The following is a 22,771-nucleotide window of genomic DNA, read 5'->3' as shown; positions in this document are numbered from 1 at the left end:
AGCTACATTTAGTACAGAGATTGCTTTTAAGATTAGCAAAAAAGGCATTCCAAGTGCCTAGCTCAAGGGATGGCACTTAGTAGGTGATCAAAAAATGACAAGTACCTCAACTGTCAAGCAGGATCATATTTATCATCATTGGACTCATTAAAATTGATTTATTTAAATACTTATTTGCACTTACTGGCATAATAGTAAGTGGTGTATATATCTCTACATATAGATATAGGTATATGCTAATATATTGTGGTTATAAATTCCAATGTTTTAGCTTCTATTGTAGGATTTTTAAAATTTATACCCAAGAAATTCCTCTTTAAAAATTTTTTAGACTTTTAGGAAGATTGAAAGCTTTTGATTAGGAATCCTACATGACATGATTTTAAATTTATAGTTATCTCAATGTCAAAATTTTATTTTTTGTGTTTCAAGTTATTTAATATTTAACTTTCTAGTGACTGAGTTTTCTTTCTTAAATTTCACTCTAAATTCTTCCTTCTTTGTATAATTTATGATTCATTTACAACTTTAATGATTACAGCTTATTATGACTAACTTTGGGCAGTTGCTATACTCTATGACTGCTACATATGCTTTTTGACCTACTTCTATATAATCAGTCCTCTACAACTTGTATTTGTAGCTTGTTTTTCTTCCTCTTTTTGGACTAACTTACACTTGACCTCCCTTTGCTTGTACTTTAATCTGTTTGTGTTTGACTATGTCTTCAGTTTGCCAAGGTCACTGTGAATTCTGAATCAGCTTTCTAAGGCATTGTCCACTCTGTTCTCCTAATCCCACAAATCATAGAAAGCTTGTTTTACTCACTGGGTAATTCACTACACCCTCCTACATTTATATACATTCTCCAGCAAATGTGTATGCACCTAATAATGGTCTAGAATATATACTCAATGCTCTTGAATTAAAGTAGGTTACGTCTAACATTTCTACATTGTCTGGTAATAATGTCTCTTTTTTAAAGGCAGGAAATTGGTATGATAAGATTTATTCTTTACAAACACATGCTGCTTGTACCAACTAACCTGTTCTCTTTAAGTTTTTTTTACAAATGGGGTCTTATAAATGACTGCTTTTTTTATTATCCTAGAATATAATCACTTGTGCCTTGGATTTTAATGTGTGAAATCATTTTTTCAAGGTCTCTTTTCCAGCTTCATTTTTTCACCTTCCTTTGAATCACTTCAACCTTTATGCTATCAAATGTTAGATTGATAAGCACATTCATGAACTTAGTTCTTCACCTTCTATTCCTCAAAATGCCAATTGGACCTTAATGAATGTGTCTTACTTGATTGGATTTTCAAAGACATCTGGTTATTTAAAAACCTCATCATCTAACAACCTAACATCTATTGTCATTATTGACAAATCTTCTCCCTGGCCAAACTTTATTTGAGGAATCTTTCTACCAGCTTATCCTAGTTTCTATGATGAGAGAAAGTATATACTTTTTTATGTAGGTACAAATCCACACCACTTTTCTTCAAAGAGTAGCCCTTTTTTGTCCATATCCTCACTTGTGACAGTGTTCCTTGTTATATTAGACTAATAAAAATCAGAATTGAACCATAATAATCATTTCTACCTTTTCTATTCTGTCTTCATGCATCCCTACTCAAACACTAAATAGAACTTTTTTTTTGAGGGGAGTGGTTCTTTATTTTCTTCTACTCTGAGTTTATTTGCTCTCCAGGCATACCTTGCTTCTTGCCTTAAATTTATCGTCTTTTGTATAATTCTTAATTGACAGCTCTCTTTTCCTATTCCAAAGCATCTTTACTTCCTCTTATGTTCATCTAACCTAATTTTATTTGTTTCTGCTTAAATAAACGTCATTGATCAGGCAGGAACTTGGCACACAGGAACCAATTCATTCATTCAATCATTTTTCAGAAGCACCTCTTGCATGCTTGCTATATTAGAGACTTTTTGAAAGATGCATCACTTTCTTAGAGTTGTCTCTATTCATTCCTTAGTAAGACACACTTCAAGAAAGCTGTTGGCAGTTTCTGTACTTTTTAAGAAGGAATTACTAATGCCATTATTTTCTCTTTATTCCAAAACCTAAAGCCTTTATTATCCAGGATGAGCTGGTTTCATTTTTCCCAAATGGTAGCAGGTCTCCCTTACTTATATCAATGGATCGTCCAAATGAAGAGGACACTTGAAATTAGTACAAATACAGGCTATATCAATCAGTGTTGCTTTACGTTTCCTTTTAAGAGGCTTTCTTGATCATTAATGGGAATGGATTAATGGGAACAAAAAGATGTAAGAAAAAAAGGAGAAATAGTACTAAGTAAAGGTATATGGAAGTGTTTGACTTCACGAGATATTTAAAATTCAAATGAAAACAAAATACCACTTCCTGTGCTCAAATAAGCAAATGAAAGATAACACCTAGAGTTGGCAAGGGTGTATTGAAAGGGACATTCACATTGTGATTGGTATGTAGATGGGTACATTCTTTTTGAAGAGAAATTTGGCAATGTTTATAAAAAATTACAATATTGATATGCTTTGTAGCAACAATAGAAACAATGAAAATGAAATATTTTGTAGCCATTTCAATTAAGGTTTGAAAAGAACATGTAATAACATTGAACATACCTTAAATATAATATTACCTCACAAAAGCGTAATGCAAGTTGATCACTGTTTTCAAAATTATGACTTGTATATAGAAATAAATGCTAGAGGAAGATATGCTAAAATATTAACAGAGGTTATGTTTTGGGAGTAGGCTATTATCTATTTTTCAGTGTTTTCTAAATTTCTTTAAGTAACAGGAAAATAACTACCACTTAGTGCTGGATATAGCACCATTTTCAATACCAGATATCCTAATGACAAATTCATCAAATTAAGTCTTCTCAGGGATTTGGGAGGCTGAATGCTTCCATTTCTCTTAAGAAATGATAAATAATTGTATTAGTTAAGGATACTTTTCTTGCTGTCTCTCTATATGTACATACATATTTTAATCTCTCTGCATACACATAAATACATATTTATTCATATATATATAATACATTTTCCAATTTATGGAAGAAATAAAATGCTTTATTAGCACTAGATTAAAAAGTACTAGAATGTTACTTCATCAAAACTGAGAAATGTTTAGTTTCAATAATTCTTAATTTTCCATATGGGGGTGTACAGAGGAAAATAGCCTAATGCTGTAAACTGTGATAACTATAATAAGTGTATCAGTAGAAAAGAAGGGCTAAATTCATAAACAGTATTTTGCTGTTTTGAGTGAGTGACTTATAAGATTAGAGAACCCTTAATGACCTGACTCATACAAAATACATTTCAAATACAGATTCCCCCAACCTTCTGTGTACATGTGTTCATGCTTTTACCCTGCTTAGTTGTATGCAGATAGCTTATGTGAGAGGAGGACCATGTAAATGGGATCAGAGAAAAAAATCATTCCAAACTGAAAAATACTTTCTTTTAAAGTGTGCTGAAAAAATATCTTTCACAAAACTGTAATATTTCTACTATCTTTATGTCTTTCATATTCACTACTAATCAACTCTTATCACCTCACCCCTTTGATCTATCCAAATGTAAACTCCCTAACTAACATAATTATCTTTTTCAGTTTGGTTGTAGATTTCAGTCCACCCTGAACACTCAAATCTGAAACTACCCACCATTTAATTTATTGGTCTTTCCAATTCCTGAGATGATTGTAGAATCGTGATGGATGAATTTTCAGAATATTTAACCAAACTCTCCAAATCTTCTGCCCTTTCCTCTTTTATTATGGTGACTAGAAACATGGACCATAGCCTACATCCAGGACCTTTTACTGAAAAAAGTGAAAGCCCATTACAACTCTCAGGCTTATATTTTTCTTTAGGTTCTAGAGTTATGGAATTGTACCCTAAAGTTGTTGACATCTTATTGGGAAACCATGCTCAGTTCACCATGCTTTTTGGTCAACTGTTAAAAGTGGTTATGAAGTCACTTACTAATGTCTTTCCTTCTTTAAGTTCTGGACTCCTTAGTACCCCAAAGCGTAGAGAATAAAGGGAGGAAACATACCACAGTGTTCACTGCATGGGTACCTCTGGGTAATGGGACTATGACTGATTTAAATTTATTGTGCATCTTAAAATTTTTTTGTGATAAGTACATGTTATTTTTCTTATTAGAGAAAGACAAATCCTCACTATATATATATTTTTTATGTATATAGACAAGGATGAATCCACGACCTAACGTACTTACTGGTCTAAACCAGTAAGCTCTGTTTCTAAGCTCTTAGTTCTTTGAGTTGGGAGTTTTTCTTCTGTTAGTTTCATCCTCCTTCAGTTCACTTTCCATAATCTTTCTTTCACAGTAATTTCACCTTTGTTCAAAACACTTTCATGACTACCAGGAACACTATTTATGGATTAAGACCAACCATTTTAAAGCACACATAATCTTCCTTGTTACGGTTCCTCTTCATTTCCCCAACCTGTACTGTTCACCTAGGCTTTAGCAGACTGTTTTAGCTTTTTTTTTTTTTTAATATACCATATGGTTTAATGTATCTGTGCTATTGCTCATGCTGTCCCTTCTGCTTTTTTCCCCTCCATCTACTTGGTATACTCTTTGAATCCTTCAAGATAATATGGTTCAACATAATCACATATTTAAATTTTACTGAACATGCACAAGGGAGTTGATCTTTTCCTTCCTTCCTTCCTTCCTTTCTCTCTCCCTTTCTTTCTTTCTTTCTTTCTTTCTCTTTCTCCATTGTATTTGGACACACTACCATACATTACTTATTTTATTAATTATATACACTAGATTGAGACTGTTTTTTCAGTTTTCTAGCACCAGGAGCTGTGAAGCAGTTTGGCTTCAGAGAATGTTTATACATGAATAGATTAAGTAAGGCAGAAGAAGATGGAGTTTAAACTTTGTTCCTTAAAAACAAAAAAATCCTCAAACCCCCCCCCCAACTTAATTCTAGCACTCATCCTACATCATGAAGTTTACAATCTCTGTGCCATTCTATGTCATCTTTTCCATTGTGAAAAGTGCTAGGAAAAAGCCTTTATTTCTTGGCCTCCTTTGCAAGGATATCAAAGGATAATACTGCAGAGTTTCCTAATCTACATAAACACATGACTTAAGTGAGAGCTTCCTCCAGCCAATGAGACCCTTTGACTGCCTGATTAAACATGGGATTGAGGGGTAAGTGAATCAATTTCAACTCAGGTTGAAACACAAATATTCACGTTTTGAGAATTTTATATGTAGCAATTAAACAACTAAAAAAATCTTGACTTAGGAATGTGTTCTCATTAAAATCAGTGTTTACCATTATTTCATATACTTTTTACAAATTGAAAAATTAAGAGGGATAGAAATAGGCTACTTTGGTCCAGTTGTGTTTTAGTTGATATTACTGATTGCTTTAAAATTTGGAACAAAGAACAATGCAATGGTAAGAATGTAATACACTATTAACTAAAAAAAAAAAAAAAGCACAGTGTAGAAAGGTTTGTTCTCTATTTGTGGAGAAAAGCTTATTCTGATGTCCTTTTTACCCTATGTGATTTCCATTGTCTTTTCCAAGCAGAAAGTCGCAAGTCTTCAGATTCTTTGGGAATTCAAAATGTCTTTTAAGGCAAATTAGGCATTACATCTCACACAAGCAAAAACCTTTGATCCTTAGCATTATTAGAAAGTTGCTACTCTTTAGGGCAAGTGATATTCCTGAGGGTGTCCACTGCTTCTAGATCATTCTATTCAGCTGCATAAGCAATTCCTTTGACAGATGACTGTTTTTCCACAACACTAACATTATTTCAGCAGGAGCAGGTAGTGTTTGATGTGTTGCAATTTGTATTACATGTCCATCTCTGGACATTACCTCAGGAGGAGGGCTTAAGAGAAGGAGGAGCTATGGCCGAAGACATTTAATGATAGAATGAATGGAATTTCAAAGATCACTGTGCAGTCAGCCTTAAACACCAGATTGCACACCCCCAGCTTTCTTCACATTAATTTAAAAATCTTATAGCAAAATTCTCATAAAGTATATGCAATTTCATTTATTTTTAGTCACAAATCAGCATCTTCAAAATGATGAGGATTTTGACAGCTTGCAAAGTGGTGAAGACCCTGAAGACAAGTTTTGGCTTAAACAGTGTGACTGCACACCATCCATGGAAATTTTCAAGACCTGGCATCAGGCTCCTTTCTGTCAAGGTATTATTCCCGTATTCATTGTTTCCAATAAGATTGTATGGGGTGTAGTTTATCATGAAGCAAAGGTGTCACTTACAAAGGAAAAACAATAGTTCTGAACTACTAACTTACTAATTTTCACCCAACATAAAGAAGGATCACAGTTCCTGTGCATATGTAAAAATGTAAGTGTTCTGTTTAGAAAACAAATTTTTCAAAAGGCTATCAGGGCTCTGCTTGTGCCCAGACACTATTGCTCACACTTTGGGTTCAAGCATGGAGTTGTTTATATGTACATGAGCCACATGGCTGTAGGTAGTGTGTTTAACCCCTATTCTGTGTTGGCTCACTGTAAAGTTTTCTGGGAAGAAATGTTGAGAGGAAAATATCTACATAATTTTGATATTTACAGATCATCATGTAGACACTTCCTTTGCTTTTTCCTTTTCCCTCTTAGCTCTTCTTTTAGAAGGACAAATTTATTATATTTATTTTGCAGATTAAGACACTAAGGCAATTATCAGCTGATGAGCCTGTCTCTCTGAATGTATCTGTAACTGAGGAGCAGGTTCAGGAAGAGAACATTAAGTGCTCTTCCCCCGCCCCCACCAGTGAGTTATGAAATTCCTGTAGGAACTTCTGTTCCTTCCTATACCTTTATGAAGACATTTATTCCCAGAGAAATCTGAAATTACTACAAGGGAACTTTGCTACTGAAAATCATCTTTAGTGAATATAAAATTTAAGTAATCACAGTAGCTTTAAATATATTGCTTCTATAGTAGTAAGAGCTGTAAGAAGTGCAGTAGGAAAAAAAAAAAAACCAAACAACCTCTAGCTGTTGATGTAAAAATAGGTTGTAATAGTTTTGAGTGTACTGCTTATACTTTGTGTGCTCAGTGAGTTGGCTAAAAATCCTCCAAATACTTCCCCAGCTTCTATTGCTTAGATTGCTCAAGGAAGGATTCAGTATGATTTTAGCCCAAATGATATCTGCAGGGCTAAACAACACCCGTAGATTCTCGTGACCTCCACTGACTGGAGTGGGAAAGAAATAGGGGTGAATAAAAAGCAGAAAGAAGAGGGAGACAGAAAGAGAAAGGAGGTCTGAAGGAGTAGGAATGGTGGGGAGAGAGAGAGAAAGAAAAAGAGGTCTCAAGATCTCAAGAGAAAGTATAAGATACTACCATTCTAAATTAAGAAACCCAGGAACAGCCATTTTCTTGGGTTCAGTTTAATTGTACCAAGAGAGCCAGAAAGGAGATATGTTCTAAACCATCATCAACGATAGAGTGACTACATGTAAGCTATGAGAGTGAGTATTTGGTTTCAGTTTAGTGTTAGTAATATCTCAAGGGTACTCCTATATCACTTCAGAGAGAATAACTAGTGATGAATTGTATTGCTTAAAGTTAGACATGTCTTTTAAGACTTTGAAGTTGTGTCCCTTGGAATATCTTTTTCTTCTCACAAAGATAGGTAGATAGAGTTAGGTGTATCTCCATCAGACATCAGAAACAAAGAAATTGAGTAACTACTTAAAATGGCATAGATGTGACTGATACTAGAAGCCAATTCTCCACTATCATAATAAGCACTCTATACAACCACAACTACAACAAAATGGTTTAATTACGTGGATGGTCCACTGTGAAAGTAGTTCTAGTTCATGGTGGCAGATCTGTTTTAAGGGTCTGCCAAAGATCACAGCTAAGAATGACAAGTTTCTAGGAGGAATAAGCCATCATTTCACAGTGTAAAAGCCATTACTCACACTCAATCATTTCTGGCCAAAGTTTTGGAGGAATGCCAGGCATGAAAAATAGAAGTTCTTGAACTTCACAGTAGTGAATTAAAATTCTATACAGCAATCTAAGGGAACTTGTGTTACTATTCACTTATTTTGAAACAGTCCTCTACCAACTTTTCTTCATGCCTTCACTTTTAAAACTCAATTCTCTTAGCAAGATATATTTAAACTTACTGTTTTTATATGAGTATCCTATTTAAAAGATAGTTAAAATCATTAGGATATAGTTATATATGGTCAGTGAAGGGCAATGAGACTAGTCACTAAAGGTTAATAACATTATAGCCAGTTATAGATAGTAAATGGATTGTGGAAGATACCCTGGGATCAGATATATAAGCACTGTAGTGTAAATGGGTTGCCTTTTCAATGTCTTTGGAGGTCACTTTCCCCTTGGTGAGGGACAAGGAGAGTGGGTTTGACGACAGCAGTGACGCACTTGTACCTTTATGTGGTCCTTCCTCATGCGTTTGTTTGTAGCTAATATTTATAGAGTGTACCTTGTTAATAGGCACAGTTATATTTCACGTATAAGGAAGAAGAAAGAATTTCAAGGTACTCTACATTTTAAAGGAATTTGATATCAAGGGTATAAATGATCAACCACCATAAAATATGAAATCTCTAGAGACAGTAATCTTTTTCTATTAGTATCTAAAATTTTCAGTGCTCATTATTACATTCAGCCAGTTGTACCTTGCAGTGGAAAACACACTGGATAGGAATAAAAGGACCTGGATTCTAACCTTTCTTATGCATTTTTCAATGCTCTGAACTTAGTCAAGTCACATATTCTCTCTGAACCCAAATTTTGTCATCCATAGTGTGGAAACAGTTCTTGATTTACTCCAAGAATTGTGTGACCATTACACATGATCAGTGCTTAAAAATCTATAAAATACTTTAAAAGTAAAAATTATTCAGCAAGGTAGCAGGATACAAGATTAAGATACAGAAATTGGTTGCATTTCTTTGCAATAACAATGAAATATCAGAAAGGAAATGTAAACAAACAATTCCTTTTAAAATCACATCAAAAAAATAAAATACTTAGGAACAAACCTCACCAAGGAGGTGAAAGACCTATATACTGAGAACTACAAAATATTAATAATGGAAATTGAGTCATCCCTCAAAGAAATGGAAAGATATCCCCATGCTCTTGAATTGGAAGAACTAATATTTTAAAATGGCCATACTACCTAAAGCAATTTACAGATTTAATGCAATATGTATCAAAATACCCATGATATTTTTCACATAACTAGAACAGATAATCCTAAAATTTATATGGCATCATAAAAAACCCAGAATTGCCAAAGCAATCCTGAGGAAAAAGAACAAAGCAGGAGGCATAAACCTCTCAGAGTTCAGACAATACTACAAAGCTACAGTAATCAAAACAATGTGATATTGGCACAAAAACAGACATATGGATCAATGGAACAGAAGAGAGAGCCCAGAAGTAAACCTACACACCTATGGACAATTAATCTTCGAGAAAGGAGGCAAGAATATACAATGGAGAAAAGACAGTCTCTTCAGCAAGTGGTATTGGGAAAGTTGGACAGCCACATGTAAATCAATGAAGCTAGAACACACCCTCACAGCATACATAAAAATAAACTCAAAATGGCTTAAAGACTTAAATACAAGACAAGACACCATAAAACTTCTAGAAGAGAGCATAGGCAAAACATTCTCTGACATAATCGTACCAAAGTTTTCTTAGGTCAGTCTCCCAAGGCAATAGAAATAAAAACAAAAATAAACAAATGGGACCTAATCAATTTTATAAGCTTTCGCACAGTGAAGGAAACCATAAACAAAATGAAAAGACAACCTATGGACTGGGAGAAAATATATGCAAATGATGCAGCTGACAAGGGCTTGATTTCCAAAAAGTAAAAACTTGATACTTAAAATCATTCTATTCTATACATTTTAGTAGAAGGACTTAATAGAAAGTTAGATCAGAGTTTCTTCTTGTTTTTGTAGGCTATAAATTATTACAATGACAAGATATCTGATAAAAATTCTCAAATATCTTTGATGATTTTTTCACCTTTGCCTTAATAGCAAGCCTGTCTCTAGGAAGATATTGCTTATAATGAATTAGACTCAAGGACTATGAAGCAGATATTTTTTTTCCACTATGTTGAATTCAATTCCAAAAGTTAGGATGTGCATCTTAATATCCTATTTATTTATTCATTTAACAAATAAACATGAAACTTGTACCCTGGGAGTATACAGGGAGAATAATAAGTTGAAATAAATGGATAATAAGTGGATAGTCTCTGACTGCAGGAAACTTACAAATTAAAAAATTCTGAGTTCACAAGTCTTAGAAAGTCACTAAGACTAAATAGTTTTATTTTTACTTGCAAATGAATTTGGGAATGAAAGGTATGAAGTTGAAAAGGATAAGTTCCTTATGAATAGAAAAAGATTCAATAAACACTGCTTCTAACGTTAATCCACTCATTTATAAAAATGGTGACCTGTGTTACAATTAAGCCAGGAACCTAACAGTCCAAGTGTCCTTCACTCTGGTACTTCAGATATGAATGAACCCCCAGAATCACTATTCCTTTTGAAACGTTTTCATTTTGTAAGAGATTATATTCTGATTGTAACATAGAAATAGCTATTTAGCTCAACCTTGAGGAGCTGTTGTCATTTGATTAGAAATTGGCAACTACAAAAACTCCTACAATTAGAATCATTTAATTATATTGTAGTAGCTTTAAAGACATTCATAGGAAATAAAATTCATTATTATATAGGAGCCTCTTTATACATATTAAAGGTGGGGGTAGGGGTAAATTTATTATGCATCTTCAAGACTAATTATTGTATTAGACTTTTACCACATATAGATACATTTATTTATTCATTTATTGGCTGCGTTGGGTCTTTGTTGCTGTGCGTGGGCTTTCTCTAGTTGCGGTGAGCAGGGGCTTCTCTTTGTTGCGGTGTGCAGGCTTCTCATTGCAGAGGCTTCTCTTTGTGGCGTCGCACAGGCTCTAGGCACGCAGGCTCAGTAGTTGTGGCTTGCAGGCTCTAGAGCGCAGGTTCAGTAGTTGTGGCGCACGAGCTTAGCTGCTCCGCGGCATGTGGGATCTTCCCGGATTAGGGCTTGAACCCATGTCCCCTGCACTGACAGGCGGATTCTTAACTACTGCGCCACCAGGGAAGTCCCTACATACATTTTAAGGATGGATTTTATCCATGATAATCCAAATTTTTGAAATAATAAATTGTGTTCCAATCCCAAATGCAGTGTTGTAGAATTAGTTCAGATGATTTAGCAACTTTACATATTTTTGCTGGACAATATTTCATTAACTGGGAGGGGGTCTCTCTTTTGAACATTCTTGTTTTATGTACTCTACCATTCATAACCTCCCTTTCTGAGGTATAGACTCATTTGTTTGTCATCAACAGTGTCTTGACATTTTGAGCTTCTTGCCATAAAACCCTTGAAAAAGCTATAGTCGTACAGGACCTAGACTGAGGTAGGCGAGTGGGATGTCTATTGTACAACATTGAAGGAGGCTCTCACTACCAGGCCCACGATGTGCCTCGTCTGATACTGTGCCTTGAGCACCTCACTCGCCTCACCCTGGTCCCAGCATTGGGTCGGAAGCCAAGAATTCTGGCTGGGGAAATGCCAGAAGAACTGGCACTAGTCTTGGCCTCAGGCAACCCTCTCCTGTTGACGGCACCTTGAGTTTCTATTTGACCATGTGTGGCCAGACTTACTGATAGTTTAAATGCAAATTTAGATCCTACTGCTGTGGAAATAAAGAACATTCCTGTGCTTTCAGGTCTTCATGAGACTTCCTTCATATTTCTGACTAGTACCAAAGGTTGGAGGGTGTAGTAGAGCATTTCCAAGATCTCTTGGGCAATGGTCATACCAGAGCTCACTTCAAGGCTTCTGGAATTTGCTATGCAAGACTGAATGTCCTTGATGTGACCAGTATTTCCTAGGGTCTTTTCAATGACTGAAGGTTGAAGAAAGCTACATGGGCCAAGGTCGGGCCTGGCGTTGGACTGCTCAGCCCTAGCAATCCCTATCTTACACTTGATTTCCTTCATCTGGTCCAAATGAGTTCGACTCATGACAATATTTTCAAGCCTCCTCTCTTCTTTTTCTTTTTTTTTTAACTTAATAAATGCCACATATTGATCTTTTAAATTTCACAGGGAGGTTATTGGCTAATGTGAGGTTCTTATAAATGAATCAATAGAGTTGCTGTTATCGCTAAGAATTTTACTGAATAAATTTCTTCTATGATGTAGAACTAAACATAAGATGCATAATAATTTATAACCAAAAAGTAAACATTAGCTAACAATATTGAAGATTCCTCCCAGATTCAGAACGATTTACCACATGGCAGATGCCCATTAAGTGCTTGTTAGTAAACCTATACTTTATACATGTATTTTGTGGTGGAATTTTTCTGAATGTTTTATTTATAATAAGAAACATAACTAGAATAAAAATTACTTATGAATCTGACTCATTTGTTTATAAATATTCAGAACATAGAAGTATTCAAGTAAATTAACCGTGTAATTTTTTCCCCCAACATTGGTTTATGTTTAACCAAAGGCAGATGACTTAATATTAACTTAGGATGTTGTAAGGCTATTAACTTAAGATGTTGTAAGGCTTAATTGATTACTGCTGTTACAGTACTTTGAAATCCTGAAGTGTTAGGTATTGTAACTGCAGAGAAGTCTCATTAAATATTCTAGACATAGCAAATTGTGCTGTAATACTGAATCTTAAGTATCCATATTTTGAAAGCATTAACTCTAAGAATAAAAAATAAGATTTCGTTTACCAATAAAGAACACTTCAAGATTTTAACTTTTTACCATATTATCTGTGCAATAATAAACTAAAATTCTGGCTGTAAGGTTCCTACCTTCCAAAGGTTGGTTCAGATTTATTTTATTTCTTAAGAGGATGAGTACTGATGTCAACTAATAGCTGAGAAACCTCAGGTGCACCAGAAATCAAATATTTTATATAGCTTTAGGCCTGGGTGAAAATGGAGATAAACACATGGGGCTTCTATCTTTTCTGATATGCAAATAATTTACATAGACAGATGATTTAACAGCAATACAATCAGACTCCCAGAGTAAATAATTTTCATTTCCATTACTAGCTTCAGGGGATTATTGTAGCTATAATGTTTTATTCAAATCTTTTATGGAACTTATTGCTAAATTAGCTTAAGCTTTACCTCCAGAACATTTTGCTGGTGAATTCTCACACTCAGGGGAAGAAACAATGTTGTTCTTCCCATTTCATAGATGTGTAAGTGCTGTAGTTAATACAAGGACACATGGATGTCTGTTTCTGCACACAAAGTGAATATACATGTAGCAACTCTGGGTAGAATTTTAATTAGGCCTCAAACATCATATGGATCTTTTTAATTTGGCATTTTGTTAGTGTGCTTATATGTATATCTGAAGCCGTATTTGTTGTTTAACCTGGCTTCAGAATGATCTAACCAACTTCTCCTGCTGGATTTTATTTCTTACTCAAGAGCCCATATGCACTGTACTTTATCTCAATACAAAATAAATCAGATTTTTCTTTTCTTTTCCTTTCCTTTATTCCTTTTTTGATTCCATTTTGAGAACAGGTTGTTTAAATCAAAGAATCAGCGAGGATTCCTGCTTTATATGGACGTTAGTAATTCTATAAATACGATATTTTAGGGCAGTGCTGTTTTGTTGACATATTTCTTCCACTTCAACCAAAATATTGTCATGTGTTTGTAACAAAACAGGCTGTTTTTCAATTTTCAATTTCTTTCTTTCTTATATAGTCCTGTAAACTCCACATATACAAAAGTCTAATATGGTAGGTTACCTGGTGTGGGCTACTCCAGGAAGGGCAAGGCAGCTCTCTGCAACTGAGGTAGATCCTGAAGGAATTGACAGCTGGTGACTATCCACTGACCTCACTCCTTGCAGCAGGATGGCAGGTCCTTCCTGGAAGGGGACTGAGAAGAGCATCTCCATGTTTACAGCATCTTTGGTCCTAATAGTCTTGAGAGCTTGAAAATTCAAGGGCCTGGAATCAGAGTGAAGAGTTCTTAAAACCTGCTAGTTCTCTTCAGATTATAGGATGTAATTAATGACTTGACGTTTTCACTCTGATGATTTACAGATTTACAGGTAAGTCATTCTTGGTTGACCTGGGCATGTTGCAGCTTATCTGTGGCAGTTTTGAATTAAAATTCTTATAAATAAATTTAAGTACAGTCTATGACTGAATTGCTTCTTATCCCCATTTTTAAAAGATTAGAAAACAGAAATAGAAGTAAGCTTAGAAAAAGAAAAAGAGGGGTAATATGTAAGTCAGTTTAGGCTGAAATTTTCTACGTAACGGCTCCATGGGAAGGACTACCGTAGAGTGATGGAGGGTTGTGGATTCCAAGCCACACTGATTGGGTTTAGAAACCGCTACTCCTGCATTCACCAGTGGAATGATCTTGACTACTCTAAGCCTCAGTTAGCTCAACTGTAAAATGGAAAAGCTTAATTTAATCTACCTCGGTGGGGGGCGGGGGAGGGTTGTGACGATTAGAGAAAAATCCATCAATAGCTTGAGAGACAGTGCCTAGTACATTTATGTTAACTATTATTAATGATGTCTTAAGGAAGGGATCAGGGTGGGGTTTTCAGTGAGGGCAAAGTGCTCCCAAAACATATTTTTCCAGCATAACTTCATGGTTTTATTTGAAGTAAGATACCTTTCTCAGAACAGTAGAAATTTCTCATTCAAATATATATACACAATTCATTTGTGCAACTGCATATAGACTTTAATAAGCATTGGTCACTATGTATGCAATCTTGTTAATGTCTTAATAGGGTCTCATTAAAGCAATGCCAAAGCAATGCCAAATGCCGAAGGGTAGAAATAGGACAGTGATAGGTCAATCTACTTCTATAAGGCATGCTTAAGAAATGTTAATGCTTTACTTTTTTCAAATATAAGGATTATTCCAGCATTAAAAAATAAAACAAAACAAAATGGGATGTGCTTTAACACATGAACTCAAACTAGAGAAAAATTGAAGCATACATGTTGTCCTTAGTTACTCTCCTCAAAATTAATTATACAAATATTTATTGAGTGTCAAGTATGCATCAGTACCATATGTAAACCTCAGTAACAATAACAATAGAAATACAGCAGCCTCAGGGTTTTTTTAGTGGGGGATAAAAATGGACTAATTATCAGTTGTAAACTATTTGGGAATTTGGCATAGAGTTGGAATATTATGAGACTGCATCAGTAAAGGAAAACAATCAAATTTGCTACTGACATACAGTAAAATTGGCAAGCACTTTAGATAAAAAGTAAAGAGAGGAAAGAGAATAATTGGGTTATGTATGCTGAATTCAATTTTCTTTCTTTTCCCCAGTGATGGAAGATTAAATTTCTGTTAACATAAGATAATAAAATTTTATTTTATTGTGGTAAGAGCACTTAAGATGAGATCCACCCTCTTAACAAACTTTTAAGTGTACGATATATACAGTCTAACAAAAAGTACAATGCTGTATAGCAAATCACTAGAACTTATTCATGTTGAGAACAATTGAGATTTTATGTCCATTGGTTAGCCACTTCCTATTACCTCCTTCCCCTAGCCCCTGACAACTATAATTCTTCTCTCTGATTCTATGAGTTTGACCATTTTAGATACGTCAGATTAGTGAAATTGTGCAGTATTTGTCCTTCTATGATTGGCTTATTTCACTTAGCATAATACCCTCAAGGGCCATTCATGTTGTCATATATAGCAGGATTTCCTTCCTTTTTTAAGACTGAGTAATATTCCGTTGTGTGTATATGCCACATTTTCTTTATCCGTTCATCCATTGATAGACATTTAGTTTGCTTCACTATCTTGGCTATTGTGAAGAGTGCTGTGATGAACATTGGAGTGCTGATATCTCTTTGAGATCCTGATTTCAATTCTTTGGATAAATATCCAGAAGTAGGCTTCCTGGATCAGATAGTTCCAGTTTTAAAATTTTTGAGGAATTTACATACTGTTTTCCACAGTGGCTGTACCATTTTGTATTTCCATCAACAGTGGAATTATTTTTAATTAGAGTAGTGACTATTTAAGTAACTTTATTACCTAGCCTATAGGCCCAGATATGATTTGAAAGTTTCACTCCCAAGAAATGTTAGGAAAAGATGTCAAAGGGAGAGAGACTGTAACTCTAATATCTTACTATTAGAATTAATATCTGTGGGTTCAAAAGATTTGTAAGACTAACCACTACTAGAAAAATACTGGATTAGAAATCTATGTTTTAGAAAAGAGTTCAACCAAACATAAAACAATTAAGTTTAATTTTAAATGTGGATACAAATAAATATTATATCAAGTATGAAATGAAAAAAATAAATGTTTAATATTTTAAGTATGAAAAGTAATAATGGGGAAGATGCATGTAAGGTAAGAGAGTATATACTTTTACTGTTTTCTGTTGTAATTTTCCCTCTTTCACTGAGCTCATTATTTAATCATTTAGCTGTACTCTGCTAAATAGTTAGTAGATTATCTAACTAAAGTAACTTTACTAAGGTGTGAATAAAGCTTAATTATTATATAATGGCTTTATAAAAAGGAATTGCTGTACCGACTTACATCCCTACTTGGTGGACTATGGAAGAGAAAATACTATTAAAGTGGGTGTCCTTTATTCCCTTAACTAGTGTCCCAGGAAATAAATCACGTAGAATTAAATACAGCTATAAATTGCCCATTTCTTCTCATGTTTGTGAGCAAAGCCTAAGAGGAATAGTTAAAATACGACTGGAGTAAAGCAGGAGTGCAATTTGCAAGCCAGTTATGTCTCAGAGAAAGAAAAGTAGAATTATGCTGCATCTTTGCCACCTGATAGCCATTCATTCATTCATTCATTCAGCCATTCATCCGTTCATTCAACCAATCAGTATTTGCTAGGTATCTACTACAGGTAGGATTCTAGGAGTGATAATTAATCACACCTCCTTCTCAGCCTCTAAATTTAGAATCAACAAGACATAGAATTCAAAGAGATAGAGATCTGAATATCAGCTTGATTACTGTTAAAGCTATTTGGAAAACAGGGTCTAGATCTGCAACCAAATGGACTTCTTAGAAATCCCCATTCCCTGAGTCAAATGTATTTGCTCACAACTGCAAATCTCCCACCTTGATGTGCACCTGAAAACAGCCTTCTTTGAAAAGACTGTTGAGAAGAGTTGAGCCAGTCTTGCTCAGTTCTATTTCCCAAAGTCACCAATCATACCTGTTAGTCTCCCTTGTGGACCCGGGGTTAAATGATCTTTCCAAAATCCCTGAAAGTTAACTTCATGGGCCAAAGTATGAATTCAGAGAGATGCAAAGTGGTTTCCCCAATCACCCACTAAGTGCCAGATGCTGTGTTATGTGCTAGTGATACTGTGTTAGACAGAGAAGTCAGGGTCTCTCTCCTTGATGTTGTCTGGTGTTGACTATAATCCTATTGGAGAAATTAGTCAAATAGTTGGGTATACGGCAGTAAATTCTAAGAGCTAATTTTACTTAACCTTAAATTTAGAAGTGACGAATCCTTCAATCTTGTTTAGTTAGTGTACAAAGATGATCAGCTTGAGTTCCTAGAAAGAGGTAGAATTTGGATATGTGGAAAGAAGAGAGGGCAGGAATGAGGGTCAGGACCTGGGTATATCTGAGTCATTATGCCTAGTGATCTTCAGGGCTTGTTTTTCTGACAAAGTCTCCAAAGACATCTGCAGAACTGACCTTTAATATACAACAATTGATCAAGAGTATAAAACCAAAAACCCAAACTAAGCAAACAAAGAAGCAAACCCAAAACGAGTGAAATCCGTATTTCAACAGGCAGGGTATGGGAGGGAAAGAGAAACCCAGATGGTGAAAGGTGGAAGAGATTATCAAAAGTGCTGTCTCCAGCCCAACCTCATTCATACCCCTTTTCCTTCCCTTACACAGAGCGTGATTTCAAACAGTTCCTAATGGATAGGGCTACATATAGATTGGAATAATGGGGCCAGGGTAGAGGAAGTGATTGCCATAGTGTATGAATATTCTTTTCCCCTAAAGCATCTGCTCTTCTCAGTGCTTTTCTCCAGAAGTCTGCCCTCTTTATACTTAAAATAATTCCTCCCCGGTTGGATAGAAAATTATACTCTACTCTTATGTGGAAATGTCTTTCTAAACTGGTTTGCAATTTAGATTATGAATATATAAGCAAATTTGGGCAATAGTTATTTAGGGAATAGTGAGATATATATACATATATATAATGGATAGTTATTTTATCTTTCAAAATCTATGATCTCAGCATATGCCAAACCCAATGTGCTTGATCTTATTGAAATAAGATTTCCAGATAGAAGCTTAATGTTTCCACTGCCCCTTGTGGTAAGGTTTCCCTTATTATCTTTCTTGGACTATGTATATTTGGGTTGATAAGTTACATTGAGTGAAGGATTTATTTACATTTGATTAATGAAAGCAGTTTAAATATCTCAACTTCTAAGTTGAAGACTACTACAATGGAACTCGAAACTTCTTTGTTATATTTCAGCATTTTGTGTCTATTTGGTTGAGTCAATATGAATAAAAGATAGCAACATCAACATCTAACTAGTCCTTTGACTCTGAGGCACTTAGATCTAAAATTAGGTAATGAGCTAAAAGTTAAATTTTTCTAATTGGCTATGATCTTGAGAGTTGAAGAATATTCTTATAACTTCATATGCACTTAAATAGTGATGAAGAATTAGACTATAATGAAAATGAGTACCCAGTTAAAATTAAGCCACTAAGTGGATCCTGTCACACATGGAATTTAATTTACATGAAGGTTTTACTGAGAAAAGTTATCGGAATATTAGTAAGAGACCCAGAGGGGAAAAAGTGAAATGAAGAGCTGTAAGGACATATTAAAAGAATTGAGACTGCTTATTCCAGATCAGGGAAAAAAGTAAAACAAAGAAAAAAAAACCCAAAGTAGTCATCTGCCAATAAGGCTTGTATACATATTCATATTTCGGAAAGAGAAAAGTTGTTCTCTGTGTCTCGTGAGAGCAAACCGAACAAAATCTTTCTCAATTCCACTAAGAGGGAGTCAGATTAAACTTAGCTTAGAATTTATTGCTTGCTTGTATTGCCCTGTAGTGATTGACCTGGAGAGAGGCGGCAGCTAGCTAGACTCACATTTCAAATTGAACTGGGTGAATAATAGTCCATGCTTATTCAACTAATTCTGACGATTAAAAAGTTAATAACTTTCGCTGTTCAAAATAACTTTTGATCCCTTTGAATTTGACTTAGACCTGTCACTTGAATTTGCTATGGCAAAAATATGTGAGAATAATATGAGAAATGTAAAATGTTTTTTCTGCGAAATTCATTTGTATAAGCTATTCTAAAACTAAGTAGAAGAATACAGGATTTTCTTTCCATACTCCTCTATTTTAGAATACACTGGGTAAGGAGAGCTTTCTCGTTTTTTCTATATTTTCAAAGTGAAAAAGGGACTGAAACAGCTTGTTATGTTAATTCAAGCACTGTCATCCTCTTTCATGTGAAATCCCTAGGAAATTGATATGAATGATCCTTTTGTTTTGAATTACCATGATATTTGTTTTAACTCTGCATAAGATGTATTTGAACACTCACATGCAGCATACTCAATATGCATATCCTGGGCTAACCATCCACTAACCTTTCTCCCTCAATGTCGCGCACATCTCTTTCCCACCATAATATCTCCACATTGACTACACTTAAGGTATTGTAGAAAGGCACTGTTAAATAGTGAAAAGGCAACTCAAAACAGATATTTGCTATTTTAAAATATATATCTAGAATAAACTAAAAACCGAATGGATAATTATGTCTTTCAGTATTTTTAAAATAGTATTTTATTTCTTTATTTTTTAAATTTTATTTATTTTTGGCTGCTTTGGGTCTTCCTTGCTGCACGTGGGCTTTCTCCAGTTGTGGTGAGCAGGGGCTACTCTTCATTGTGGAGCACAAGCTCTAGTCACGTGGGCTTCGGTAGTTGTGCCGGGTGGGCTCAGTTATTGCGGCACGTGGGCTTCAGTAGTTGTGGCACGTGGGCTTCAGTAGTTGGGGCGCACAGGCTCTAGAGCACAGGCTCAGTGATTGTGATGCACGGGCTCAGTTGCTTCACGGCATGTGAGACCTTCCCAGACCAGGGATCTAACCTGTGTCCCCTGCATTGGCAGGCGGCTTCTTAACCACTGCGCCACCAGGGAAGTCCCAGTATTTTTCTTTAGATTGTCACTTAGTGATGCTTTATTCATCCAACAAAAATTAAATGACTACCTACTCTGTACCAGGCACTGATGTTGGCCCTGGAGACAGGCACATCAGTGAACAAAGCAAACCCAAATACTCTGCCCACATAAAGTTCACTTTCTAGTGGGACAAGACAGATGTTTTAAATAAGACACTGGATGATATGTTAGAAGGCAATAAGTGCTGTGAAGAAAGAGTAGACTAAGTAGATAGGGTGCTGAGGGGTATATTGTAATTTTATTTATTTCCACTATTTTTCAGATTCTATTCCTGTATAGTTCATTACAGAGTATTCAGTAGAGTTCCCTGTACTATACAGTAGTTTCTCATTAGTTATCTATTTTATATTTAGTATAATATATCTAGTATAATCTCCCAATGTATCCCTCCCCCCCTTTCTCCCCTTGGTAATCATAAGTTTGTTTTCTACATCTGTGATTCTATTTCTGTTTTGTAGATAGGTTCATTTGTATCTTTTTTTCTATTTTAGATTCCACTTACAAGTGATATATGATATTTGTCTTTGTCTGACTTACTTGATTCAGTATGACAATCTCTATGTCCATCCATGTTGCTGTAAATGGCATTATTTCATTCTTTTTTATGACTGAGTAATATTCCATTGTATATATGTACCACATCTTAATCCATTCCTGTTGATGGACATTTAGGAATATTGCAATTTTAAATAGGTTTTGCCAAGAAGATGGATGACATTTGAGTAAAGACTTGAAGGAATCTTTAAACTTTAGATTCAAAATTTGATGCGTTTCTCTCTTAAAATTTTAACTTTATTACTGAAATCATGAATGGGAAGGAAAGGGTGAATTATTTTTTTAAAGAGAAATCTCTGAAAGGAAGGGATATTTTATTTATCTTTGTGTTTCTAGGTGTTTCAAAGGTAATCTTCTTGAGGTTCCTCTATTTTACCATCCAAGCACATAGCTGGCCCTTTTACTAAATTGAGGGTGGAAGGGGTGGGGGGGACTGGGGATATTTATCCATGTAGCTCCAAAGCCTAGGATGAAACTTGGCACATGATGGGAGCTAAATGATGTTGTGACCTGAAGGTCTAAACTGTCTTATTGGCATATACATTTTTTGTTAAACAGTTAGGGACCATGTCATGATATAGGTCATTTATTTTGTAGAACTTACACTTATATAGCCTTTGGTTACTATTCCTGACATTCTGTGAGTGTACAGACTTCTCATTAAGGTTTCCTTTGCACTTTCAGCATTCAAACTACCAAAGTGCTCTGGCAGTAGGCACTTAAATGAACCCTTAAGGTTATAGTATAATTCCTAGACTATGGTCCTCTTTCTACTAGGACTGAGGCTACTAAAATATCTTACACTGGTAGCAAGGTGATTTCTTTTAGACTCGTTGGAATGAAATAGCATTTGGGAACTTATTAGCTAGAAGAGGGGATTCCAAATAATAGCTCTTTGTTGAGTTTCTCCATCAATTCATAGATAAGTCAATTGGCACCCATCATTTTAGACTCGTTGGAGGCCAATGTAGTTAAGTGAAATATAAAGGGTACTATAGGCAGTAAACAGAAGCCTTGTAACAATATAATGTGCAGTGGAAAAAAGGATTGGGAAATCTATAAAAGCTGCCGAAAAGAACAAAAAATATAATTAAAGGAGCAAAAAAGACGTATTGAACACAATCTCAGGGACTATTTCGGGCAACAGTAAATGTCTCCTCAAATATATCTTTAAAGGACAGAAAGCAAAGTGGAAAACTAGTCCCATGGAGAGAGGAAGAAAAATACCAAATAGAATTGTACGAATAGGCTAACAAGAGTCAGATTGCTTATGCTAATTTTTACCTTTCTTTAAAATAATTAGATGTTGTCAGATAGATCAGAGAATTTGAAATTCTTAGATGAGAATAGGATAGAGAAAAGCAAAAGGAACAAAATAAACAGAGGTGATATTTTAGGCAGGTATGGCTCAGAGTAGGGTAGATAAATTGGTATATAGAAGACAATTGAAATTTGCAGTTCACACGTCAAGTTTTGCCAAATAAGTACAGTTATTTTAGGTTCTATCAAAGTTAAATATTATTTAAGAAAATGTTTCCTACCTTACCTCCATTTGGTGAAAGCGTGTAGGCTACACATGACTTCCTCAAGAACAGAAAATAATACTTTCAGTAGAAAATATTTTTTGACAGTGAATTTCCATTACTTGGACCAAAGGTTTTCACCTAGTGAAACATGTAGAGATACCTAGGAAATTTTCCCAATAAACTTACCCCTACTGAGAACCATCACCATAGACATTTGATTAGTTTATAATGTTCTTTGGAAATACACTGAACATA

The 22,771-nt window shown here is 34.9% G+C and overlaps 1 protein-coding gene across 1 annotated transcript in view; it reads left to right on the top strand.

The window, feature by feature from the left end:
• Nucleotides 1–22,771, top strand: part of CPS1 (carbamoyl-phosphate synthase 1) — a 222,533-nt gene that overhangs the window by 66,961 nt on the left and 132,801 nt on the right. The window contains exon 2 of the mRNA XM_022567590.2: nucleotides 6,097–6,243. Within this exon, the coding sequence (XP_022423298.2) occupies nucleotides 6,097–6,243 (147 nt within the window). The remainder of the gene's footprint in view (nucleotides 1–6,096; nucleotides 6,244–22,771) is intronic.

The sequence above is a fragment of the Delphinapterus leucas genome, chromosome 8 (assembly GCF_059928025.1).
Source record: "Delphinapterus leucas isolate spDelLeu-1000000601 "Yukka" chromosome 8, BTC_Dleu_Yukka2, whole genome shotgun sequence".
Taxonomy (NCBI): Eukaryota; Metazoa; Chordata; class Mammalia; order Artiodactyla; family Monodontidae; genus Delphinapterus; species Delphinapterus leucas.
The sequence above is the reverse complement of the archived record's forward strand: the minus strand, read 5'-3'. Positions and strand labels throughout refer to the sequence as shown.